The sequence below is a fragment of the Puma concolor genome, chromosome B2 (genome assembly GCF_028749965.1).
Source record: "Puma concolor isolate L17-30 chromosome B2, mPumCon1.1.hap2, whole genome shotgun sequence".
Lineage (NCBI taxonomy): Eukaryota > Metazoa > Chordata > Mammalia > Carnivora > Felidae > Puma > Puma concolor.
This window is the reverse complement of record NC_141671.1, coordinates 34,559,293-34,587,238: the sequence shown is the minus strand read 5'-3', so window position 1 is coordinate 34,587,238 and position 27,946 is coordinate 34,559,293. Positions and strand designations below refer to the sequence as shown.

The 27,946-nt window shown below is 48.6% G+C and overlaps 1 protein-coding gene across 6 annotated transcripts in view; it reads right to left on the bottom strand.

Annotated features, from left to right (window-relative positions):
- Positions 1–27,946, bottom strand: part of ANKS1A (ankyrin repeat and sterile alpha motif domain containing 1A) — a 179,471-nt gene that overhangs the window by 29,586 nt on the left and 121,939 nt on the right. For all 6 annotated transcript variants that reach the window (XM_086706644.1, XM_086706645.1, XM_086706647.1 and 3 more), the window contains one exon: positions 3,820–3,886. In XM_086706644.1, the coding sequence (XP_086562770.1) occupies positions 3,820–3,886 (67 nt within the window). The remainder of the gene's footprint in view (positions 1–3,819; positions 3,887–27,946) is intronic.

Here is a 27,946-nt window from a genome sequence, read left to right as displayed (position 1 = left end):
CTTCAAGGCAGGCCAAGGCCAACTGGCTTGGTTATCAGGGAGCCCCCGGTGACCCACTGTCCTAGGCTCCCCCTCCTCTGTCCTCTGCAGAGCAGCTGGTGGTCAGGGACCCGGTGGCCTCCCGATGCACGCTGCAGCAGCACTCCAAGACGCTGGGTCCCCTGCCCTTGACTGGGGCTGTCTGCTCCAGGGAACCTAGGCGGCGGGCTCTTGTATGCTCACGAAGTCAAGTGTCCCTGGCTGCTGATTCATTCCTGCTTGTAATCCCCCAGCCGGGCAGCTGTGGTCCTGCCTGCTGCCGGTGGATGTGTGCGCTCACAGAACCGCAGCAGAGTGCTTTGTCTGGAGGCTCCTGGGCTCCACGCTGCCTGCTGCCGGCCCCACAGCCCTCGCTCGCTCTCATAATGTCTGGCCCTCCCCTTCTCCCCTCCCCACCCTCCTCCCTTCCACGCTCAGGAAAATACATCAGGGAGCGGACATCGGAGCAGAAGCCGCTGCTGCCGCCGCTGAGGGAGAAGGACACAGCAGCACAAGCATCACAGCAAAATGACAGGCTCCCCAGCATCTCCTGTCGGCCAACACACATGCGTCTGAAAGGCGGAGACGGGGAAACCCTACCTGCAGCTCGAGGGGCTGGAAACAGCTTATTAAGGAGAGAGAAGGCACATTCCTATAGTTTTGGCCAACAGTGTCTCGGACAGCCAGAGAAGGGGACAGAGGAATGACACCGCCCTGAGGGCAGAGCCCACAGGTTAAGCGACCCCTTGCTCACCATGTAAGAAAGACCGTGCCTCTCTGCCAAGAGAATAAGCCATGGGGGTGTCACAAAAACAGGTGACCAAATAAAGACATTATACCTAATATTCCTCAGGTGAGCAAGCGCACTCAGCAACTCGGGGAGGGACTTCTCCTGGGGCGGCCGGAGCCCCGGAGAGAAGCGCCAGACCCAGAGCAGGCCCCTCGCTATCTAGAGGAGGAGGGTACGGGAGGGGAGGCACCAAGGAAAAGGGGGAGCCGGGACCAAACCCCAAGTACGGCCGTGAAGACAGAAGAGGTCACATGTAGAGACAAAGACCCAGGGACCACATGTCACCCTCTAAACATGCTGGGGGACACCGACAGCTCAGCAGGCTGTAGACGGTCCTGGCAAAGAAAGGGCTGTGTGTGCAGGGAGATCAGGCCCCAGAAGGAGCCTGCACTGAATGGCTATTCAACAGCTAAAGCGGCTGGCTTTAGCAGGAGAAAGCAAATGATCTCTTGCGCTCCACAGACAGGCTTTTGTGGAAAGCAGCCAGAGTGGCCGGGGCCAGTGGGAAGGCTTCCCCTCCCTGGACTCCTCAGAGTGGAATGAGTTGTGAAACCTGTCTGTTGGGGATTCGGGTAACTAGCTCCAGTGCTGGCAGCTCAGGGTTCCAAGGCCCAAGACGATAGAGTAAGACTCCAGTTCCATACTGGGTCTCGTCCTATAGAACACGATCCTCTGTGAAACCAGTCACGCTGAGCAATCCTGTGCTTAGTTAACAGCTGCCTGCTGGAAGGCCTGCTCCTCCTCCCAGGCTGGCAACCCCAGAGCCCAAGTCTCTCCTAGATCCAGAAACCTAAGGACAATCTGAACCCTGCACCTGACCATTCAAAACAAGCAAGAATTCTGCTCTGGCCTGAGCTGAAGGCTGGTGCTCCCTGAGGTCCTGGGGAAAGCCCCGTCCTGAACTGTCAGATAGAAGACAGACCTCATGGGCAGATCTGAGTCTACTTTCCCCATGCTTCATGGCCTGGCAGCAGTGCAGACACAGTAGTCCGGGGACTCTGCAGCATGAGTGGGGGCACCCTCTGTTCAGGTGGCTGTTCTCGTGTGCCCACCCTAGACGGTCCTACGCCGCTGTATAGAAGATGGTTCAACTCAGCGGTGCTAAAACAGGACTGTGTGTCGGGACCCGGTGACCTAGGGGGGAAGCCAGGCCAACTTTCACCACTCACACAGGTTCGTGGGGGTAAGAACTAGTGGGTGGGACCACGAGGGCCAGGAAAGAGCTCAGTGTCATCACTTCCAAAGAGAAGGGCTCTTGCAGAAATGTGTTTTCCAAAGGTGCTGCCACATCTCCTGATTTATCAAAGTTAAGATACTGACCCAAACTCTCAAGCACGTGCATTCCTTGGACATAGAGGGGTACAGGCAAGCAGAAAGCTGCTTCAACCGAACGGACTGCTATCGATCCCAGTCCTGGCTGTCCTGCAAGCACGGTTTTGGAAAACGGTAATGGTGTTTGTCTCAGTACTGAACATCTCCCAACAAACGCTTGACTCTTGATGAAGGCTGCACACAACAACAGAGAGGGAGGCTGTCTGTCTGTTCTCCAGCACGTGAAGACAGAGCCACAAACGCTGAGTCAGAAGAGCCATCCCTGCAGACCCCAGCGTAATCCAAGACTGATGACGACGACGGGCCACACCCAGCTGGGCCCTCTCTTGCTAGAAGCCAGGGAAACAAGGCTGCTGGAAGGAGGTGGCTCTGGGAACCCAATTGGAGACGTGGTGGAGGGAGACAAGCAGATGCACCTCCTCCCTAGGTTTTTTGATGCGGGTAAGTAATTATTTCATGGACAAAAAAAGAGCCTATCTACCATTTACCTCTTTTGCTCAAGTATTTGTATATATTAGTCATTCCCAACAAACCTATGAGGTAGGTACTATTATCCAAAGGTAGATAGGGAACTGGGGCTCAGAGAGATTAAGGGACTTGCCAAAGACCCTCATACATCCAGAAGCCGAATTTGAACGTGGGGCTGAGGCTCCAGAGCCCATGCAACTTTCACAAGCACCACAGCCTCAGCAGCTCCCTTCCCCCAGTGTGCACACTTGTCCCCACCCATCTGACTCCCTGATAGGGCCAGAGGAACCACAAGTGTCACCTGGGCTAAGAGGCCAGTCCTGCATGCAGCCTCCCGAGTGAGCGAGGAAGCCCTTCCCTCCAGCTGGAGAGGCATTTCCTCAGGGATGGTGAGAGGCCAGGCCTCACTGAACTGACTCGGCCCAGGTGCTCTGGTGGCAGAGGGAGGTCTGCAGGTGCTTGGGGGATGGGGCGTGAGACTTGCTCTAGCTAACAGGTACCTTTAGAAATGTCCCCTCACCTAAGAAAGTAATACAACCACAGGTCTGTTATCAAGGAAAACAGCTCAGATATGGCCTCTCTAGCTCCCTGCTTCCAACAAAGGAAATCAAGGCTGACCGCACCCCTAGGGCTTTGAAAAGAAAAGAATGCCCAGAGTAGCAGTGACCCAGGATAAAAACGAGTGACTAAGCAAATGGAAAAATGCAGAGACAGACACAAGGAGGGACAGCAAAGCCAACCCCTCCAGGTGATGCAGGCTAACAGTCTGAGACCACCGGGCCAACCCAACGCCCTGCCACTGCCATGGAGCAGCCGAACGAGAGCTACTTTCTCACGAGGGGTAAGTGCCAGAGTTGCCTGGGAAAGTGGACAGACCGAAGCCAAAGTGCACTCCAGTTTAAACCAATCGGAGAAAACCTACATTTACAAAAATACTTCTGGACAAGTGACAACTGTTAACTTAAAAAAAACCTTCTCAATAGGTGGCCTAAAATGCAATTTCCCCTCCAATGTGTAAGAAGAGCCCTTGCCCTACAATAACAGCTAGATGGGCCATACAGATACATGTCTGAATTGCAGGAGCATGACGCGGGCAGAGGCTGACCTCTCTCACCCACCAAATGTCTGTCTTCTGTGCCAGAGGAAAAACCTGGGCCAGAAAGGAGCCAGAGGTCTGTGTTCCATGGGAAAGCGGCTGCTTGGTACGATACCTGAGATCTTCTGTTGTTCCTGAGAAAAGTCAATCCCTTCTCCAATAGAGCTCATGATTTTCTCAATCTGAAACGGAAGAGAGAGGAACAAAAAGGAGAGGCTGTCAGGCTTCAGTTAAACATTGCCAGCTCACTATCAGTGCACAGGGCAGCTGGTGTGTGTGGGAGTGCTCCAGGTCTCTTCCAGATGATTCCAAGGTCCAAGCGCCAACCTGCAAGGGATCAGAACTCTTTGCTGCTCATATCAAGAAAGGCCCTTCTGTGGCCACAGCCCAACAGGGACTAAAGACACGCTCCGAAAGGAGGGAGTGGGTAACAACCTGGGCTCAGCTGCTGGAAATGCCGAAAAGTCTTCCTTCCAAGGCATTTATATATCCCTCCTGCAGCACTTCCCCCAGCCCAGCAGGGACTGGACAACAGCAGGCCAGACCTGGCACATTTCACTGCTCACACCAGAATTTAAATTCCATGAGAGTAGAGACTTTGCCAGCTTGGTTCCATGTGACACCCCAAGTGCCTAGAGCAGTGCCTGGCAAGTCCTAAGCATTCAACAGATAATTGGTGCTGCCTGACTGCCAGCTCTGAGGTATGAGGACAATTTTTAGAACGGAGACAAGAAGAGAACCTCAACATAGGAACCTCTTAGAAGTCAAAGTGAGGCAGGCGTATAACTCTGATTAGAGGATCTTTTGATGCAGACATGTACCCTTCCTCTGGACCACAGCAGGGAGAGCTGGTCTCAAAGCATCCGGTGTCTCCAGCATTGCCCCCTCTATGGACCACCTGTTCCAGCCATCTGGCTTTGGTCACCCTGAGCCAGAGCCAAGCCCCCCACTCCAGGAAACCTGGCCAGGGGCAAGACAGGGCAGCAAGGAGGCGGACACCTTCTCTTCCTCTCCTCCTCTTTTGGGATGCAGTGATAATGAGCTCATTCATGGCTCTTTTTCCAAAAAGAATGTTACGAGAACCTTTTGTACCAGGGCTTGGATGCTTTTTCCTCTAAGTGCAAGTAAGGAGCCTAGGTCTGACAATCAAAAACAAAAACAAAAACAAAAAACCCAAAAACACAACTCTCCAGCCAGCTTCCAGCTGGCAGACAAAGACAGCACATTTGACAGCGGGCAGAAGAGCACAGAACAAACACCATCCTTCCCTTTGCAGCCGGGAGCTGTGGCTATTTTCCTCCAGCCACAGAAAACTGCCTTTTAACACACACTGTGAACTCCATCCCTGAGCTCAGCAAAAGCCAAGGGAAACACAACACACCTGACCTGTGGAGCAAATGGAGGTGTGCCTCCGCTCACCAGCCCCACAGCCCAGAGGCAGGCACGGAAGCGGGCAGTGCCACCGCAGGTCTGCCCTGTCCCTTGAAGAAAATGTCTTCCTCCTTCCCTTCCTAATGCATCATTCTCTTTGGCCTCCGCATTATTTCAAGAACTGCCTCCTTCAACAGGCAGCCTGGTGCCGCGTGGGAAAGACCCACACGGACAGGCAAGCACTTTCACGCTTTCCCAGCTTCAGTGCTGACTCTACAAAAACAGGGATGGGTCTTGGGGCACCTGGATGGCTCAGTCGGTTGAGCGCCTGACGTCGGCTCAAGTCATGATCTCACGAGTTCGCGCCCCCCCATCAGGCTCTGTGCTGATAGCTCAGAACCTGGAGCCTGCTTCCGATTCTGTGTCTCCCTCTCTTCCTGCCCCTCCCCCACTCGTGCTGTCTCTGTCTCTCAAAAACATTAAAAAACAAACATTAAACAAAAACAAACCAGGGATGGGTCCTGCCTCCTATGAAGGGTTGTCGTGTGGATTAAAAGTAGAGCTTACATAGAGCATCTAGCCAAAGGCCTGGCTCACAGAAGATGCCCGATAAAGGGTTCGTGTGCTTTCCACTTCCCCTCTTAGAGTTCCATTCAACCTAGTAAAAACCTAGTTAAAGTTGAAAAAAATTTTTTTACTTGTATTTTTTGACAAGTCATACATCCACATGATTCAAAGTTCAAAAGATACAAAGGTTATTCAGAGAAGTCTCCTTGTGCCTGTCTCCCAGCTGTCTGGCTCTCCTCCCCCGCAGGGAACCAGTGTAACCAGTTTCTCAAGTGTGCTTCTAGATCTGTTCCAGCCACATGTAAGCAAACATATGAAGGTATTCTACCCCCCACACTGACACAGGCAGTCTATATATGCTGCTCTGCATCTTGTTTTCTCTATTTAGTAATACATCTTAGAGTTCTTCCCACAATTCATAAGAACATTTTTTTTCTTTTTCTTTTTAACCGATATGTCACCTTATTTATTCAACCAGTCCCCTGGTGGTCACGTATGTAGTTTCCAATCTCTTCTCATTCTCAACAATGCCATGAAGAACACTGTTCTACATACATGTTTGTACACATGGTTCCCTCTTGAGAGTTCTTCCAGGCACAAAATCTTGAATTAGCAGCAGGGACCCCACGGGTCGTGTAATGCCAACTCCCACCCCATGTCCGATTTTGCTAAAGGCCTTCCAGAGATGGGGCGTTAGGTGATTATGACGATCGCTGACCCTCCCGGTCAGTTCGCCCTATATGCAGAAAGTGCCAATTTATAACATCTGTCTTTTTACAGATTGAAATCTTTTTTCTTCCAACTTCAACCCACTGGTCTGGTTATTGCCCTAGAACACCTCTTCTTCCACAGGAAAGGCTTAGGGATATTTGGAGACAGGCCAAGCTGCTTCCCCACCCCCAGGCTGCACTAAATGACACATCAGTGCCCAGGTCCCAAAGCCTGGGCTGTCCAGATCATAGAAGCCTCCAAGCTGGGCAAAGAGCAGGCACTCCACGGATATCTGTTGATGTGCTTTCCTTTTCCTTTTCTCTATTTACAGGAGAAAAGCAGGGTGCTCGAGATGAGAAAACTTTTCTCTGCATGGGGGGAATGAATGGGTCCTTATCCCTGGAATGGCTCCACCAGGCTATGGATCTCTCTTCCAGGCCAAAGAGGGTGTATGTGGGAGAATCACCACTGAAAAGGCCATGAGAGTTGGAATAAAGCATGTTTTACTTGCCATTTTGCCCCCTTGGGCTGGCTTGTGTTAAACAGGGAACCTACTGAATGAATGAAAGCCGGAGAGGGAGGGGTCCATTTACTTAAGAGCTAGCAGAGAAAAAGCTGTTTTCCCAAGGCATGCAGAGTGTCATGGGTGGAAAGAGCTGAACCGGAGGACGACCCCAAGGTAGCTTTTAATATAAAATCAAGTCATCTACGGTACCTATTTCATGATCATCATAATCACCTAACACCCAAAGCCACAGTTGACCTAGCCAATCAGCATCTCCTGGCTGCCCAATTCATTGGCCCTTTGCCAAAGGGCCTTTTGAAATCCGAGTGAACAGAGTTGAACACCCTGCTGCTTCTTTGCTCTGTTCCTTCCTTCCTGCTGGCCCCAGGAGTCACCCTCACACCCACTACAAAGGGCCAGGAACAGCCCACATTTCCACAGCCCACCCTCTGGCAGGGTATGCAAGGACACTCTCACAACTATTTCAGTGAAACTGTACGTGTCGCTGTCCTGCGAACTGGAGTAGCTAAGTCACGCTGAGAAGATGCTAGTTTATAGAGGAACTAGGAGTACTCGGCAGTTTACTGACAGCTTACAACCCAGCACCCCTTCCTGCCTTGGCAGAAACACAGGGCTGGGAGGAACATGGCAATGAAAAGGCCCTGTTTGGGCAGAGACTGGCAGGTGTCCACCCTGACACCATAAGCACAGAGCTGTCTGGGGCTGTGATCTTCCCCAGGGGCTGGGGAAACAGGGAGGAGCCGGATCTCCTCTCTCCCTGCCACACCCTCCATGGCCCAGAACCAGGAGAGGGAGAACATGGTCATTCCAGTCTAGACAAAGAGGAGCTGACCGAGAAAACAGACACCATTCTGATCTATCTACTTTGTGTAGTTTAACCATTTAGGCTTGAGTTAAAAAAAAAAAAAAATCTGACTAAGCTGTTTTCTCAGAAATGTTCTGCATCTCAGGGGACAAAGCAGGCAGGTGTAATGTCCTGGAAGGGCACAGTTCAATATTCTCTTTTCTATTGTTGAGGTTCAGTGACCTTTTGGGGGAGAGACGGACAATGGTCACGCTCTAATACTGCACTTCACATAAACTCTATAGGGAACTTATATTTGTGTTTGGTAAGGCCTGAGCATTATCGACATAATGGATACATGTACTTTAAAAATGCTTGGAAATATTCCATTTTCAAAATATACTCAAGGTTATTCTATTTAGACTCTCCCCTCTTGCCCCCACCAGGGATGTATAAAACATATTCTCCATGTGGCTGAAAACAAAAATAACTCAAACGCTAGAGACACCGCTGCTCACATCTTCTGACATGTGCTTGTTTAGAACACAGGATTGTGTGGTGCTGGGTGGCTCAGCCGGTCGAGAGTCTGACTCTTGAGTTGGGCTCAGGTCACGATCTCACAGTCGTGAGATCAAGCCTCAAGTCGGGCTCCATGCTGGGCACAGAGCTTGTTTCAGATTCTCTCCCTCTCCCTCTGCCCCTCCCCTGCTCTCTCTCAAAAACAAACAAACAAAAAAGAACACAGGATCATGGGTGGTGATATTCCGTATACAGATAAACAGGTCTCTATTCCCTATCACTACATACACCCTGGCTTTGAGGAACAAGTCAGATTACAACGGACTTTTCAACGTGTATCAGGAGTGAGGGGAGGGAGAAGACAGCTGTCGGAGACAGAAATACCTCTGTAGGAACAGGAAGTCCACCCGAGAAACCACAAGCCTGGATCCAAGGCCTGTGTGAAACCTCCCTTCCAGAAGGTGGTACAAGTTACAAGCAATGGCTATGTTCAGGGGCTCCCATTTGTAATCAAATACCAGGGGAGCAGTTATCAGTCTGGTCAACATGCCCATTAGGTGGGGCCTAACATAGAGGAAGGAGGGAAAGGGATCACCTGCTTCCTATTTTCTTTTGGTGCAAATGGGAACATGAAGGGAGACGTTTCTGCAATTCACCATTGACTGAATTTGGCTCTTGAGGTCAGACATTCCCTCCCAACCCTCTTACTGCTGCTTGGGGAACTCTCAGTTCCCAAGGACTCTCCCACCAGTTGGAAAATACATACCAATCCCCTTGGGCCTGTACTGCCAGGGCTGGAGACCCTTTCTACCTCTCCTTCTCTGTCCCAATGCTTAATACCTGATTGGTCCAGAAACACACTCTGCTTTGTATCGTTATTTACCTGATGAACTGTTTTTAGGAGGTGTCCCAGAGACACTACAGAGCCACTAAGGGCAAGGACCCTGTTTCATACTGTCTCTTTTAGATCTCACATGGAGCCATGCACAGGGCTGGCCCACTGGAGGCGGCCAGTGACAAACAAGAACAGCTACAATTTGCTAAATGCCCACATTGGGCTAGTCACCTCATTAATACTGTAAGAGAGGAAACGCAGCCAACACTTCTGGACCCCAGTCTGGATTCCCTGCCCCTGTTTTTATCTGTCTCCAACCTCCCTGGGTTGCGGGCACAGTAACCTCATACCCTACAACTACCAGCTGGCCCTTTCGCTCAGCAATCCTGCAGAGCCTCAACTCACTGCCAAGCAAACATATTATCTCATTTCTCAGGTGAGGGAATTGGAGCTCTGCTCCATGGGCCGACTCCCAAACTCCTCGCGGGTGGCACAGCTCTTGCTTCCGCTAAGTGCCGTTGGTGGCAGAGTCTGCTCCCCGGGGAGCTCGAGCTTCCTGCTCTGGGGTACTAAGTGGCAGACCCTCTCCCTTGCTTGGACAGTGCTCCACATTCCTAGGAGCACAGGGCTAAGGAACTGAGCCTTAAGCACCCCAAGTCTCACTGGATGCTGCACGCGTGCCGTCAGGTGACTGCTGACGTGCCTCCAGCTGGGCAAGGAACCCTGAAGACTGCGGACAGCTGCACTCCCGGGCCCAGAAACCACATAAGAATTCATCACCACTTCTGTCTTCCTGCCTCTCAGCAGCAGACAGGCTCAGCCTGGAGTGGGCTTTGATTCCACATCGGAAAAAGGGTCACTGACCAGGGTCTGGGTTATTTTTTTTCCCCCTCTCCCTCCGCCCCTGGCCTGCACAAGGCCTCAGGAAAGACAGAGATGGATTGAAGTAAATTATTTGTCCTGATTTTCTAACCTTGTCAACTGCTTTTAGGAGAGGGAGGCAGGAGAGGGTGGGGGAGGGGAGAAGAGGGCAGGGAACGAATATATATCTGCCAACAGACTCAGGGCCGGCCTTCCGAGGCAGAGGCTGCGGTGGCGGCTCCACTGACAATGAGTAACTTCTTTTCCACAGAGCACGCGGCTGTTGGTGGGGGCTTAATTTGTCTCATCACAGGGGGCACACAGATTGTTGCTATATTTATTGCTGCATATCCCCCCAACTTGAGTCCCCTTTACATCGTTACCTTCCTTCTCAATCCTTCCAGGCTGGGAGACAACAGAGTGGTTCTGTTTCACAAGTGTTTTGTACTTGTGTCACCACGGGCTCCTGTTAAAGCCTGCATGTTATCTGCTCCAGGCTAGACTCTGGGGGAGGGGCGGGGGAACGCAAAGTCAAAGACGCTGTGGCTCCCCAATTCATTTCCTATCCCCCCTTCCTCATTTTTTACCTTTCACACGCCTCTTAGGTTACTGACTGGGCCTTCCCTGCCCCCCTCCCCAAAGCAGCTCCCACCCCACTTCTCCCAGCTAGCACTTTCTGACCAGGAACATGCTCCCGATCCACCCACCAGAGATGCGCATGCCCCAGACCCGGCATCTCATCTCATCTCACAGGGAGGAAGGCCCTTACCCAGGGAGGAAGACCTTACATGCAAACAACACTGGCCAGTGACCTCCTCACCCTGGAACAGCCTACCTTCCAGGCAAATCTTTAACTCAAAGCCTCAAGAAACTGCTGAAAGAAGAAAAAAAAGTTGGGAGACCTAGATTCCAATTAACTTTATTATGGCTTGCCACATAACTCTGGGTTATGTGCCAAATACTGGCTTTAATAAGTGGGACAAGACTCTAAAAGATTAATGAGGGTTATGTATTTGGGTTCTACTCCAATTTACACAATCTCCTTTCTACCCAGGAGGAGGCTTATTTGGGGGCTGGGGCTGCGGAACGGGGAGGAAGGCACCCAACCTCAGGGAGGCTGCAGGTCTCTAAAACACCGGGCAACCTGCTTCCTGGACCTTCCTTGGTTTTTCTTTCACTACCACCATCACCGAGTAAGCTTCCCTTGCTCCCATTCCTCCACAATCTGAATTTCATTAAAGCGCCCTGGCTGCACGGTTAGCCTAGCTATCGATTAAACCAGCCCACAGAAAACACTCTAAGTTCCCATTCAGAACTGACTTTCCTCAGCAGTGTGGCCAGGGAAAGGGTACCACATCCGTCAGCTCCTCAGATTCTGCATCTGCATCATAAGACTAGGGGAGTCACATGCAAAACTCTCAGCACCAAATTACACATACTTATGGTGTGAAAAAAAGATCATATACATTTAATGCAAATACACTATCAGTATCCATCAGCTGCCCTGAGATTTGTTGCAGCTTACCACTCCTAATGGTCTCTGAAGTTATGAAAGAGGAAGTTGGATAAATGAAGTTGACAGAGTTCTCAAAATTCATTAAAAAATTTTTTTTTCAACGTTTATTTATTTTTGGGACAGAGAGAGACAGAGCATGAACGGGGGAGGGACAGAGAGAGAGGGAGACACAGAATCGGAAACAGGCTCCAGGCTCCGAGCCATCAGCCCAGAGCCTGACGCGGGGCTCGAACTCACGGACCACGAGATCGTGACCTGGCTGAAGTCGGACGCTTAACCGACTGCGCCACCCAGGCGCCCCTCAAAATTCATTTTAGAGCACTAGTTAAAATCCCTGAGAAGCCTGTTAAAAAAACAAAATTCAACTGAGTAAATTTAAAGATCTAGTTGGCGTTACTAAATGATTCATGAGTTGGTTAGCATCCCTTCTAGCAAGTGGAGGGGAGCTCCAAAGAGCTACAGAAGGAGAAAGACTTTCAAAGGCAGGACAAGGAAGTCAAGAACAGAAAAAAGGACTATTTCAGGTGAGGTCACCTTCCTCTGGGGACAAAAGGGTCTTAGTAGGTAGATTACCTCATCTTCCTTCGGGGAATGTGACAGATTACCTTATGGGTGCTGACCAGAAAATTCCCAGACTGACCTGGTTAAGACTACATTTCTAGGGGAGGTTGAAAAGTGCAATTAGATTAGGTTAATTAAGCCCCAGTCTGGTGACCTGGCCTAAGGGACTCCACTTTGGGCCTGTGGTTTTCTTTTTAACAAGCCTTACACAAAAGCGCACACACTGCATTGATTCCATTCATATGAAGTTCTAGAACAGACAAAACTAATCTATGGAGGTGGAAAAATGTAGGGGGCAGTAAGGAGTGACTGGAAAGGGGTGCGAGGGAACTTTCTGGGTTTATGGCAATATTCTGCATCTTGATAGGAATCTGGGTCACACAAATGTATGTGTCTGTCCAAACTCAAGGAATAGTAGACTTGAGATTTATGCATTTCATTTTGTATACACTTTACTGCCCCTCTTCCCAAAACCCTATGAACATATATCTATCAGACTCCAGTTAATGATATACAACATGGTTAAACTGTTTAGGGATGAAATCTATGATGGCCACAAGTGACTTTGAAATGCTTAAAAAATAACCAATTTTTAAGTGGACTGAGGGATGGATGGATGGATGGATAGGAGACAAAACAAGTACAGTAAAATGCAATTAACAGAATGTAGGCTCGAGGTGCTGGGTATGTAGGGACCCACTATTCAAGTCTCTTTCAAGTTTTCTGCATGTTTGAAAATTCTCAGAATAAAATGCTGGGAAAAAAATATTTCTTTCAGGATCAAATCTTTTAGAGAATAGTAAATTGTAAGGTCAAAAAGGCTTGAAGTTTCATCAATTGTAATGAACTCTGCTCAACATGCTAATAAGCAGAGACAGGCCCAGCAAAGGAAACAAAGAGAAAGGAATGTGGGAAAGCTGACTTCACCATTATTCCGTGTCACCAAGCTTGCGGGTGAAGGGCCCTCAGCATAGCGTCTCTGTTGTGGTGTGGCTTTCTCTATTCTGGAACCCAGGCTAACCCTGGTCTTGACAATCTGAAAACTCAATTATCAGTGTTCCCAGGGATAAGCAAACCCTGGGAAACTGGTTCGTATTAATCCGACTCAAAAGACACTGATCCCTCCATCAATGACTTACTTCAGCATGGTAAGCAGCACATTAGAATACATGGCTAATGGAATGCGTTCGTATCCTCTAGAGCCTGAAGTCAATAAAATGAGATCAAATCCACCCTCAGAACACTGAGGGAACAAGGTAGAGGTGGGTGGACTGTGTTGAGAGCTTATTAAATTATCCCTTTCCTACTTAGGGAGGTCCTCTTTCCTGAAAATTGAATTCAGGGGCTCACAGCAAGGCACACTTCTCCTCAGAAAGTACTTGTGATCAACAATGTTGGCACTCGAGCCTCCCAGGGTTGTTAGGTCCTAGGGTTGGGTTCTGTCACTGGGGCACTCTGCACTGAGCACCAGCTCAGTGCCCGCCCCATGGATCAGTTCATCCTCACAAGCAGCCTGGAGGAGAGCTCTGATTCTGCCCATTTTACAGAAGAGGAAACCAAACGTCAGAGAAGAACAATGTCCATGGTCAGAGCACTAGAAACATGTGACTGTGCCCAACTCATTAGCTTTATAATTCATGACATCCAGCTTCTTTAGGACCTAGCTTCTACTCTACTAAAGTTCAGAGCACAATTTCAAATACATGGGATAGGGAACACTGAAAAGATTCTGCAGAGTGGAGGAAGGAACAAGGACTTTGGAAAACAAAACTTGCATTTGAAATACTTTTAAAATTAGTTGTGGAACCTTAGACAAGTCATTTAACTTCTCTTTCAATTTCCTCTTCCATGAAGTGTGGAAAAATTCCTCACCCGTGGGATCGCTGCTACGGGCAAATTACTCGACCCCTCTTCTTCAAGATTCTGTCTCTTCACAGGAGAAACGGAGACATCAACACAGGGCTGCTATAAAGATGTGAGACAACACACACGGAGTCCTAGCGCAGTGTCTCGTTTCTAGAGGGAGCTGTAATGAGGAGTCTGTTAACTAGGATACTCAAGCAAGCTCTAACTTCTGGGGTGCCTGGGTGGCTCAGTCAGTTAAGTGTCCGACTTTAGCTCAGGTCATGATCTCACAGTCTGTGAGTTCAAGCCCTGCGTCAGGCTCTGTGCTGACAGCTCAGAGCCTGGAGCCTGCTTCGGATTCTGTGCCTCCCTCTGTCTGTCCCTCCCTCACTCACACTCTATCTCTCTCAAAAATGAATAAATGTTAAAAAAAAAAAAGATGTGGGGTCTTCGTGTGATTCATCCATTCCTGAAAGACACTGTCCCATAGGTGAAGATAAACTTCTTGCTACTGTAAGCACAGAAAGTGAGATTTGCTCCTTCTCCAAAGGCAGTATCTGTCTGCCCCTGTTACTGGGAAGTTTTGGTCCCTGCCAATATCCAGGGGCCATAGCAGTAAAGTACCCAGGAGCGTTGTAAAATTCTGCGCTCGGAAAAACAGGGTTGAGCCTAAGAGTCATTTCGTTTTCACGCTGGAACCCACTTGACCCACTTGAAGTCTTGCTTACACTGAGAAACGTCTGTGGTCCTTGTAAAAGCACAGATGCCAGGCGAACAGCCCACACAGTCTTACCCCCTTGCTTGTTTCAGTTTATAGAGATTAGAAAGGGTTTGCACTCATGATTCACATTCATCTGGTTCCAAAATAAACAGAATTCTACCTAAAAAACAAGTTAATCAAAACCCAGGTTCCTTTGTTTAAAAAAAAAAAAAAAAAAAGGACAAACCAGAGGGAAAAGGTTTCCTTCTGGCAGAAAATGTTTAGAACATGCTGTGTGAACAATAGCTCACTTCCTGGACACTCAGCTGGAGGCTGCCTCTCCATTCAGGACAAAACGTTTCATGTGGGGGGGCGGGGGTGATGCCTTTCTACAAGGCAGCTCCTTGGCAGGAACACGGCGGGGGGGGGGGGGGGGGGCAACCAGAGAGAAAGGGGACAGAGGACAGGAAGCAGTCTCCGCTCAGGCCTGCTCCCCTCCCCCACAGAGGTAGGGGCGCAGGCCGTGGTGCTGGCCTCACATGCCACACCTCTTAGAAAGCTGGCTCCTGCAGGGCAGGGTCAGCAGGCAGGGAGGGAGGCAGACCATGGAATCAGCAGGGCCATCTGCAACAGCAATACCATCACCTCCTTTGCACGTCCGTTAATGACCTCTACCTGACTGACCGAGCTTCACACCATCTATTCCCCCAGTAAACTCATGCTCGCGTTCCCAGCTGGCAGGATTCTCTCAAGCACACCCGCGGGTCTCCTGCTTCTATCCCACCGAGTGTTGCGGGTCTCCTGCTTCTATCCCACCGAGTGTTCCGCTTACCAGGAATTAGTTGGGATCATTTCCAAAACTGGTGTAAGATAGCTGTATATTTGTTGACGAAAACAGGGAAGTTTAATTAAACGTTACATAAATGACAAAACAAGCACAAAAAGCAGTCTCTGTGACAACCAATAGATGCTTTGAAGAGACTCAAGAACAGGATTATTTTTTACTGCCTTTGAATCAGGTGTTGTTGGAGAAATACATTATAAAAGGTTCTAAAGGATTCTGTACTCACAAGGAACTAAATTCTTGCTTTATTTTTAAGAAACTCAAACTAACTGTGAGTTTTAGCCAATGACGTTTTATGGGCGTGATTCACGTAATGAAGAGGGCAGAGAACTCCAAATTAGCACGTCAACAGGGGAAGAAAAGGCCCTAATGCCACATCAAAACACTGGGATGCACACCTATTCGTTTGGGGTTAAATTAAAATGTTTCTTTTCAATTAATTTATTTTGTTAATGTTTTATTTTTTTATTTTTGAGAGAGAGAGGGAGAGTGTGCAAGAGCGAGCAGGGTAGGGGTAGAGAGGCAGAGAGAGAGGGAGGCACAGGATCTGAAGCCGCCAGCTGTGCCCTGACAGCGGAAAGTCCAACGCAGGGCTCAAACCCACAAACTGTGAGCTTATGACCTGAGCTGAAGTCAGACACCCAACCGAGGCACCCAGGTACCCCTGTTTGTGTTCTTTTTAAAAGTGACTTCCTCCTTTAACAGAGTTTTGTAATTAACCAAACAACCCCGTCCCAAGTGCCCATTGCAGAAAGCCCCTACAGGGAGCTAGCAGGAGCGCCTGATAAACACTAACCCCTGTCACAGATGCCAGGAGCCGGGCCACACCGTAATTCACAAACTGCTTTCGTGTTCAGGTAGGTCTAAACCACCAGAGACACAGAACCCCTCTCTGGCTACTCTTTCCTGAAAAGTCGGGTAAATCCCAGCATACAGCGGCCCTTCCTTCTTCCTCATGGCAGTTCCTGTTTGCACAATGCCTTATGCTTTCACTGATCACTGCCAGGGTCCAGGGCCAACCAGCCACGGCTGTGTAAGTTACAGATCAAAGGCATTAGCAAGTCATGGGCTCTTCCATTCTATCAACTCAGAGGCTACCTCAAGCAAGTCAAATTTACAGCTGCCATTCACTCACACACAGCACTTGGTAACAGGAACTCCTCGCAGCCCAGATCTCAAGCTGGGAGCACAGAGATGGAGTCACCAGGTTAACAAGACCCTTCCCCTCGATGTGGTCCCCTTTACCTACCCTGGCAGACCACGGGACAGGGAGGCAAAGCAACTGGAGTCCTCCAAGTCTCCTAGATGTGTTCTGAAGCTCATGGGCATCCAAGGTCATCCTGAAGAAAAAGCCTGAACTAGGAACTAGTCTGTGCCCTGCCCCACCCATCAGGGAGCATAAAAAAACCATGGGAATGGCATCTTCAGGTCCCCCAAACATACTCTCAGAGGATAAGATATAAGTACACGGAGGACAATTGTTTTCTGGGTAGGAAAGCAGAGACTAAGACCATGGACGACAGCACACCTGGGATATCTGACCCTGGCCGGAGGCCTGATGATGGTGCCTAGCTCTTACCCCACCCTACCCACCAGTCTACACTGCTGCTGCTCCTGAGATCCCAAACCCAACCCGGGCAGGCCTCTGCCTTGTCTGCAGCCCCCAAATCTTCACCCTGTAATTCCGTCCAGAACCAGATCAAGTCACCTGTGCTCCTCCACGTTGTGTGCAGTCTAACATAAAAAAGTTTCCGGGGTCAGAGCAAGGCTTTATCCTTGGTTTGTCCCTTTGGCAAAATACATAACCTACCTGAACCTCGTCTGTAAATATGGATGATGATACCTGCTTCGCCGTACGGCAAGGGGGTTAAATGCGGTAACACAGGTAGAGTGGCTGGCACACAGCAAGCATGTGATAAGCATTGGTTCCCTGCCAGCACCCTTTCCGGACTGACTGCATCTAAGGTCTTTGTTTAGGATCCTTGCCTCCTGCAGAGGCAGCCTGGCTGTACTACACTAATGCAAACATGTTCACATAAACATAGTCCAAGGATGAGCCCTGGCCCTTCGACACATGCACACCACACCCAAGCTTCTTTTGTATTTCCCAGTGGCGCTCTTAGCAGGCACTGAGCACTGGGAGGGTTCAGCCAATACCCAGTGGAAAAACACACGAAGAGCTTTTAAAGTGATTACATCTGATTCTCAGGGAGGGATCTGTTCAGGACATACATCTTTCTTGGACCTGAGCTTTTTCCCGAAGAGGAAATGACCAGAGGAAAGTGGTGGTGCTCCCAGATGTGTGGACTCTTTCCACCTAAAATTCCTCCAAATGCATCCTCACTGTCTCATTGCTAAGTTCCTGAGTCAACAACCTCTATTATCAGCCCTGTGTTGACCTCAACCACAAGCAACCATGTTCTTTCCTCTTAAAAAATGAAATTTTTCTCAAATTCCAAAGGGTATGTTTTATAATACTATGATTTCAACACCAATAATAAATGACCCATCCACAAGCCCACCACCCGGTGTACGAAATAGAACATGGCCGCCAAACAGCATGTCTTTCCTAGGTCACTGTCTCCCTTTGTGCTCCTCTGAGGCCACCAGACTCTTGAATTAAATGCAGTCACCCCCTTGCTTTGCTTTGGAGTTTACCACTGACATCAGTATTCCTAAATGATGTAAGTTGCCATCTCACGTTCTTGGCCTAGGGGGTAGGAGCACAACTTGATATCCTCGTATTAGCCCAATAAATTCTGGGACCAGAGCTCAGGGTCGGGCACTCCCTCTGCTGCAGGGGGAGTAGAAGGCCGTGGAAAGGACCCAGCATCTGAAGAAAGGGCACTGGTAGGGGCGCCTGAGTGGCTCAGTAGGTTGAGTGCCCGACTTTGGCTCAGGTCATGATCTCACAGTTCATGGGGACCTTGCTTCGGATTCTGTGTCTCCCTCTCTCTCTGCCCCTCCCCTGCTCGCGCTCTCTCTCTCAAAAAATAAAAAAGAAAATATTTAAAAAAAAGGGGGGGGTGCCTCGTAAAGGAAGAGCAATAAGCCCTTGCTTCTTGCTGGGCTGGCCAAGGTCACATGTTCTCTGGGTCTCCTGAGAAAAGCCCATTCCCCATAAGGGCTGTGGCACGAAACTACTGTGGGCTAACTTTCATGTTAAAGTATACAACCACACCGGATAACCAGAAAAGACCCAGACTTTTCGAAACGGCCTCAGTGAAGACGGCCTGCACCAGGAGAACCCCTGTGGACTTGCCCTCTTGGGCCTGTTACTAAGGGAGTCTTGCAATTACAGAGTGCACGAGTATTCTCAGACCATCAATAAAAGCGGCAAGTGGGGAGAAGAAAGGCAGAAAAGACGGACATGCTATACTCTCCACATTGTGAAACCTTTGCCTTGGGAGATTCCTGGGCCACCCACCAAAAGACCATCTCCAGCCTCAGCCTGAAGGGAGATTCCAGAGCAACCACAACCCACCAGTCTCAACTGTTTTGCAAGCATTTATCACTGTCAAGAACTGTCCTCTAAGGATTTTGTGTGTGTGCCCTGGAAGTAGGGCCCTTTGGAAAAGTAGCAGGAGCCATAGCCTCAAGACAACAACATCAGTGAGGGAAAAGTCAGTCAGTGGAGCCAAGGAAAGACCTAGTTTATCAATGTTTGAGTAAGACCCAGGACAATTATTGCTTTAATAGTTCTAATAACTTTATAACATCTCCATTGTTGGCTATCTTCTAGCCTCTCAGTTTCCGATTTCCGTTTTGTTGGACAAGCAGTTAAAAGTTAAAAGGGGACCATGTGCCTATTTCAGTTACAGCAAAACTGGGGAGGCCACGGAAAACTTTGTCACTTCCTCACAGAGTTCTGGGATAAGAGGAGAAGGGGGTGGGGTGGGCGAGCAGGCAGCCTGCGCAGGTGTGCCAATCCCTTAGTTCTATAGGAGAGAATAAATAGGAGAAGGGGAAGCTTGTCGAGACCCCCAAGAGTCCCTGGCAAAAGGTCAGGGGTCCCAGGCTGGGCCTCCTAGCTCCACTGTTAACTGAGGTACAGAAACCTTGTCTTCTAAGATTCCAGCTCTTACTGAATCAAAGGCTTGAGCAACAAACAAACTAGTGTAGAGAAAGGGCTGAAGTAAGTGTAGTGCCCACTGTAACCATGATCAACGAGGGATCTGTTTTTCTCCAATATCTCTGGGCTCAGGCTGTATGTGTGTGCAAGTCTGTGTGCCTCTGCGTGCGGGCACACGCATCAGAATCTCAAATATGCTCCCACACAGTTGAAAATAAACAGGATGGCTCTAGTCAAAACTGTGAAGTACAAAACCTCTAACCTCCTTTTTAAAAATGCTTTGCTCCCAGAAGTGGGACTAAGTGAGTCCAGCTGGTAAACTCAGCATTGCCCACCCGCCCCCGCCCCCGTCAATGGAAACAAAGGATGGGAAGATACAGACCAATCTCTCAGTTTGGCAAGTAAGGAAATGAAGGCTCAGAGAGGTTAAGGAAGATGGGCAATTGAGGGCCTAAACCTTGCTTCTTGCCTCCCTGCTGAGATACTCCACTGATTTTGTGAGCTGGGGAAGTGGCAGAACACAGAGCAACCTTTTAAGCCTCCAGAGGCTGAACCCTAAAGGCATAAAACTTGAGGCACAGATGAGCTCTATCACCCTTAGCTCTCTGCATCCCCGGCACTAGCCTCGCTCAGGAAAATGGCTTCTGTGCAGAGCACTGTGCTGTCCCAGTTAAACAAGGGGACACAGGGCAGTGGTCCCTAAACTTAGCAGGTTTGCAGGCCATTTTCCCTCCTAATTGGGATAATGGGAATGTTTATCCAACTTTTCATCAGGGCCAAAAAAGGACTTTAGAAATGAACATGACAGAAGTATGAGGGACAGCTTTGTGACAGAGCAGTTCCAATCTTGATCATGGTGGCGGTCACACGAATGTACACCCAATAAAAGTGCACAGAAATGCACACACATGTCAAACTGGTGAGATGTGAATAAGGTCCGTGGATTATGTCATCGTCACTTTCCTGGTTCTGATATTGTTCTAGGGTTATGTTATATGTTACCACTGGCAGAAGCTGGGGGAAGGGTCCTGAATAAAGGACCTCCCTGTACTACTTCCACAGTGCCCTGTGAATCTAGGATTATTTCAAAATAAAAACATTTGACTAAGGGACAAAAAAACTCAAGCTCACATGAAAACCATCCCCTTCATTTTATGAAGGAAAGGACAACTGAAGCACCAAAAAAAAAAAAAAAAAAAAAAAAAAAGAATGGACACAATCAGAATAAAGACAGTTGGCAAACAAGCATCATGGGCACGGCCATGACACTCCTTGTCGTCCTTCGTTTTCTTATCATGGACCCAGCAAAACCAGGTTAGGAGTACCTTAGTAAGAGTGCAAGATTCTGGTCCCTCCATCCTCTGCAGCCTGGTAAACCACCACAGTGTGCCAAGAGATCCACCCAAAGGGGGGCCTGGCACACAGCTCCCCTCCTCAGCCTGGTTGGCTTCTGACCCTTCTTTGCAGCCTGGAGAGACTAAAACCCAAGGGTGGGCAGGACGAGAGTGCTGTTCAGGGTTGGGGGAAAGGGCATGTAAGGCTTTGCTGACAAGAAGTCGAAGTTTCTCTTCTGCCTTCTTCTCCTCCTACCAGTGCCCAGAAGCCTCTGCTTTTCCTTTTCTTCTCCATCAGAGCAGAGACCCAATGTCAGCCACTTACAGCCCTAGATTTCTTCATTTACTCCATCCTGCCCTCTCCCTGGCTCAGACTCTAAGATCCAGAGTATTCTCACAGCACCCTCTCCCTTACTCCTGACACCGTCCTTGGCAGCTGCTTTCAGGCCCCAGGGTACTTGCCTGCCACACTCCCCCAGAACGGGGACCCCAGGAGCAGGTCTGTCCTGGAGTGCCAAGAGGGAGAGGTTGTGCTCCACAAAGCCCTCCTGGCACAGGAGCAGGGCGGGGGCATCCAGGAAAGCCGGAGAAACCTCAGCCTGGACCACTGACGGGTGGCACATTAGGTGCTGCCAGTCCCTGCCCGCATTCTCCCGACACTCATCACTTCTGAGCCTGTCCACCGGACAGTCTGCAACCACAAGCACCTGCAGTGCTCTGAGGGTCCTCTCTGGCCTCCAGAGCCCTCTAGGCCCACGCCCTACGTTGACTGGAAGTGCCAGGGTGATAATGTCCCGCCCCTCTTCCCGCTAAGGGAGCAGCTCTCACCCACACCGACTGGAGGTGGTAAAGACCCCAGAGCTCCCTCCGCCCTCGAGTGGGGTAACTGAGGCCACCTGTCAGGGCTTCCCAGTGGGGCTGAGCCCCAGGGCTCAGAGTGGTAACCCCATGATAACAAACCCTTTAATTGCTTTCCTTTCTTTCTCGTGACCCCATTCCCCTACCAGTGCTTTTGGAGATCACCTCCCAAATAAACTATCTGCATTAAATCCTGCTTTGGGGGGAACACAACCTAAGATAGATGATCCCAGGGAACCCCAACAATTGGGAAATTAGAGCCAGACTTCAAATATGAATGAGTGTTGTCTCTGTGGGTGTCCGAAGGATGTATATCTGTGTAATGAGGGAAACTGCCAACAGCATGGCCACTGTCAGATACTAGAAAGCTGGCTAACAGGGGGAAATAACTATAAAAACCTGATTTGCCTGGGTAATACTCATAATAGCCATTTATAAGAACTGCTTTTCATTTGCTTAATTACCACTCGCACAATAACTACCATGGATATGTTAAATGTGTCAGAAAAAACCTACATTAAATTTTATTTGATTATGAATGTTATACAACCCCACACTGGAGGAAACCCTGCCGAGACAGCTCTTAAAGCAGTGGTTGCCAAACTTCAGCAGCAAGGGAATCATCTGTTCCATTGGTTGCTGGGCTCCACCCCCAGAGAGTCAAATTCAGTAGGTCTGGGAGGAGTCGAGAATTCTCATTTCTATCACGTTCCCACGTGTAGTTGATGCTTGCTGGTCTGCGATCACACTTTGAGGACCACTGCTTAAAAGTGCCACAAATGAGGGAAAGAGTGACGAGAAGGTTAAACTTTCCCTGTGGCATGTGCAACATGGGGTGATACTCTATTTCAAGAAAGTAGGTGGAATCTTCTAACACTCTAGATCAATCACTGAACCCAAATGAGATTCGGCATGCTGATGGTTTGAACCAAAAAAGGTAAAATGAACTCTGTTACTCAAACAAATCCCAGGAGATCTGGGTTTGCTCATTTATTCAATGAGCGACAGTGCCCACTCTGTCCCAAAGACGTTGCTAAGCAACAGAGGTCTGGGAGCTGTCAAAGGTCTTGTGAGACTCTGAGTAGGTCACATCCTCCGTGGGCCTCAGTTTACTGAGGGAACTGTCCAGCTCAGACATTTTACAATGAATCAAAGGAACATTGTGGCTCAAAGCAAAAACATTCTGTGTGGCTGTCTGGGCGGTGTCATGGGAAATATGCGTAACATCTTAGCTGCTCCTGGGGGCTGACTGTGACAGGGCAGGTGAAGCCCTGCCAGCAGTCCTGGCCCCGAGACCCTTCTGGCTGGTCAGTCCAACCAGTCAACGGATGCCCCAGTTCAAGGTGCTGCCAAGGTGGTCAGGACTATGGCCCAAACCAGCCAAAGACTGTGAAAGCACCCAGCATGAAATCCATGTTCTTAATTGGTACTCCCCTGATAGAGTATGACATTTAATCGCTCCAACTGCTGGGGGGGAAACTGGAGCCGCTCACCAGAATTAAGGATGCTATGATAACCTCCTCCACCGAGGTTTTTTTTTTTTTTTTTAATTTTTTTTTCCACGTTTTTATTTATTTTTGGGACAGAGAGAGACAGAGCATGAACGGGGGAGGGGCAGAGAGAGAGGGAGACACAGAATCGGAAACAGGCTCCAGGCTCCGAGCCATCAGCCCAGAGCCTGACGCGGGGCTCGAACTCACGGACCGCGAGATCGTGACCTGGCTGAAGCCGGACGCTTAACTGACTGCGCCACCCAGGCGCCCCTCCTCCACCGAGGTTTTAAATGAGCCTTGTGCTAACAGCTTTCCTGCTCTGAATGCAAAGCAGGACGCAAGTGGGGAGAGGTGGGGCAGCCACCTGTGAAGGGCAGCCACCGGTGACACCACTGTGTTTCTGAGAGGCCTGCCTTCTGAACAACTCTCCTGATGTGTCCTAGGCAAAGCACTGACCTTCCGGATTCCATGGGGAACCTGCAGAAACATTCTGGTTTTATTTCACTTTCCAGGAGGAGAAACTGTTACCCAGAGATGACCATAATTTGCCCCAAATCACCAACAAATCAACTGTGGAACTGGGAAAAGAAGTGAGGCTGATTTCTGACAGACCCAGGCTGGCAACCGCTGGTCAGCATGCAGCCAGGCTTGAAGAGCCTCGGTAAAGAGAACTTGGTAAAACAAAAAAAACTACCCTAAGACCCGTATGTCAACATGGCATTAAGATTACACAGGTGGAGGGGCACCTGGGTGGCTCAGTCACTTAAGCGGCTGACTCTTGATTTCGATTCAGGTCAGATTGTCACCATTCATGAGATCGAGCCCCGTGTCAGGCTCCATGCTGGCAGTGTGGAGCATGCTTAGTATTCTCTTTCTCCCTCTCTCTCTGCCCCTCTCCCACTCATGCTCTCAAAATAAATATTTTTTTAAAGTTAAGAAAAAAAAAAGATTACACAGGTGGAAACGGGACTTCAGCGATGGCAGCCTCAGGGAGGGATACCATGGGGCTGGGGCACATTTACCTACCTACAATCTCAATAGTCCCTTGCCAGGCAAACCCAAAGAAAATATTCTTTTACATATAAACAACTAACATTTTCTTAGTCTCACATAAGGTATAAATAAAAGCATATTTAGAAACTATTTTTGGCAATGCCTGGGTGGCTCAGTCAGTTAAGCGTCTGACTCTTGATTTTGGCTCAGGTCATGAGCTCATGGTTCATGGGTTTGGGCCCCGAGTCAGGTTCCATGCTGGCAGTGCAGGGCCTGTTTTGAGATTCTCTCTCTTTGCCCCTCCCCTGCTCTCTCTTTCAAAATAACTAAATAAACTTAAAAAAAAAACAAAACAACCAAACTATTTTTGTTAATCTAACACATAAAACTTAAGTAAAAACAGTGAAGCATATCATTAAGACCTAGCCCCTACTTCCAATCAGACTGCTGTCCCCAAACCCTCCTTATCCAGAACTCAGGAGCCACCCCTGATGTCCTTCAAGGAAGCTAAGAGAAAGAACTGTGTCCTTTATCTGCACCCCATGCACCCAATATCTAGCACAGTGCCTGACACATAGTTGGCATCTAATAAGTACCTGCTGATAAAGCACACACTCTCAGCCAGCCTGGACAGCCACTGGCACTGTGGCTAGGAACAGGGCTCCAGGGAGGCCAGCTTGTGCCTTTTTGACTGTTACTCCTAGTGAGACAGTTCCCAAGTCAACGTATTCCACCCACTCACAGGGTAATGAGTCCCACAGGCTTACTATCACCTGGGTAAAGTGAGTGGTTTCCTAAGTTTCTGCATCTGTGTTTTACTTTGTTACGCTAGGATTTAGGAACAAGGCTGTGACTGGCCTATGTAGTCCTTTGGTGATTTCACAGTTGTCAATCACACACTCAGCTCAGGATTCCTTTCCTTGAACATGGAGCCCTCACCTTTGTAGATTTGATTGTTTCTAACCAACCTCACCTCAGATTTATGAAGTTGTGTTTCCTTTAATAGCTCAACACTGAAGAAATATAGACACAATTGCCACAGGACATAAAACGTAGCAAATGATGCAATGACCCAAGTAATGCCAGAGCCTACAAACACCTGGAAATATACTTTAATTAATCCAAGTAGGAAGCATTGTCTAAGCTAAATCCAGTAAAGAGCATAGCCACAAACTTGGTAAGGGTACACAATGCTCCCCAAGTGCAGGTGGCATTTTCCACAAGCCATGTTAAGACCCAGTAAATGCTGCTTTGTGTAATCACTGACCAAAGGAATTGCAGGTGTTAACACCACTGGTGACTTCAAATAAAACACCTCATTAGTGGACCTGTCTCCCAGGAATGGGGTCTGAATAGGCAGCAAATTCCAGCCTGCTCAGGTCCATCCTGGCAAGGAACCCCTTCCAGAGCACAGAGAGACGTTAACGCATCTCAGCACGAGGGCCAATAAGCTTGTGCTTCATTGAGATCGGTCTCCTTTTCCATCCTCAAGGGCCTGGGACATTTTACATTGAAATCTTTGTCAGCAGTGAAACAAATGCGTCCACCACTAAGCTCTGGCCTTAGAAATTGGCAGTTTTCCAGTCATTGCCCAGGATGAATAAAGGCCAAATCTAATTGAACCTTCAGGAGGAATTTAGCACAGAGAAACAGCATTATCTGAACTGGAGCATGGCCAGATCTCTGGGTTAATACCCCAACAGGGGAGGACTCATCAAGGACCTTATTTCTAGATCAGCAGCAATATTTCTGATTTTTAAAAAATAGACTTCAAGAAATTTTCGCTTTAGCCAAATCAATTCCACCAGCATTCATATAAGTCAGAGATGCTAACTAACTCTTCTGCTCTATTGAATAAGTGCCTATAAAGCCTGTAATGGCTTGAAACACATGGACCCAGCTAAGGATTTGTTTAGTTACGCATTCACTCTACCGCAGCAAGTCCTTCTGGAGACCTACGGGGACAGATGGAGCTACCTGGGCAGAAGCTGATATTTTCACCAAAATATCCCATATCTGGTTTGGTTCTTTCCTCTTCCCAGTCTAATTTAAAGGATTAAGGGCCAAGAATGGACCAAACCTATTTTTGTTCTTGACTTATATATATGCTACTTGAAAGTAGAAAGTGTTGTAATACTGTGACATTTCCAAGGGGGCTTCTCTTTTCAATATTTTTTTTATAAATGTTAACTCTTTTATGTATAAGAGGGCAGGCAGTAAATGGAGTTAGCTTAAACTTACACTGGCATTTAAATGTCAAATTCAACCCTCCCTTTCCAAATCAGGGTGTTTTAGTAAAACATTTTCAACTTAAAAAAAATTAAGGGGAGGGGCCTTATCTATCAAATTGAGAAATCCACAAAACATTAGCAATAAACCTCTCCTGAAATCCATAAACTTCTATGCTCTCATTTGTGAAGCAAAATTATACCACATATTTTCTAGAATCCTTCAGTTATGGTGCATAAGGGCTATTATATGTTACTAGAGAATGAAAAAGAAAATCAAATTCAAAATTTAAGGGTGAGATGGAGAAGGACTTAATTATTATATTTCCCTCAGGAAGAAAAAGAACGATATCTATGCCCGAGCATGGCAAGGTCTTTAGCAATTCAAACCTTCAGCTCTTTGGAGTGAACACGGCATTTTAACGACTCAGGACCTCCAACATCTGAGATCCTTGACCACTGGCTCACATTTCCAAGTGCCCATTCTGGGAAGGGAAACCTGAGGGCTTGCAGAAATGAACCGTTATTACTACCCTTGAAATGTCTCTAATCTGGGGGCGCCTGGGTGGCGCAGTCGGTTAAGCGTCCGACTTCAGCCAGGTCACGATCTCGCGGTCTGTGAGTTCGAGCCCCGCGTCAGGCTCTGGGCTGATGGCTCAGAGCCTGGAGCCTGTTTCCGATTCTGTGTCTCCCTCTCTCTCTGCCCCTCCCCCGTTCATGCTCTGTCTCTCTCTGTCCCAAAAATAAATAAATGTTGAAAAAAAAATTTAAAAAAAAAAAAAAAAAAAAAAAAAAGAAATGTCTCTAATCTGATTAGGGAGACAAACCATGCAAGAAAAAACAAGATCAGCAATGCCCATAGTGCCAATCACTGAGTAGGGCTCAGGATTGAGGAGTCGGGGCTGAGGAGTCCACAGCCAAAGGGGGGGCCGCCTCTGTAATCGTGAGGTGTTGGCAGGAAGGTCTGCAGCAGGGACTGGACCCTCTGGTCCCCACCACTCACCAGCCTAACTCCTTCAATCCAAATGGGGCCTGTCCCCAACCCTCTCCCCCCCCACCCCCCCAGAGTACTATATGCTTCTTTGAGAGCACTTATCTTTGTGAAATATTTTTTGTTTTTACTTGTTTACTATCTGTCTCTCCGTTTAGACTCTAAGTCCCTCAAAAGCTGGATGTTTGTTTACTGTGTCCCTTCCGTACACCCAGCACCTAGCTCAATGTTTGCCATACAATGGGCTCTCGGTAATGTGTTGAATGAATGACTGAGCAAGCCTTAAAGGATGGGTGGAATTTCAACAAAAAGAAATCAAGAAAGCCATGCCAACAGGAAAAAAGGTATAAAGCAAAGTGTAGAGGAAAATCGTGGGTAAAGGAACTGCCTGGAGCCAGACAAAATAAGAGTAGAAGATAGGAGAGAAAGCCAGGTATAGAAGCTGACCCTGGGGCCATTCTCTGGAGACCCAGGAGCTCTAGGCCAAAGAATGTAAACTCTATACTGGAGCCATAAGGGACCAAAGGTAGTTTTTAGTCAGGGGAGGTAATACAAAATATTTCAGATCATGAAAAAGCAGCCACAAGTAAGAAGGACTAGAGGAGAAGCCCAAAGGTAAGCAGGAGAATATTT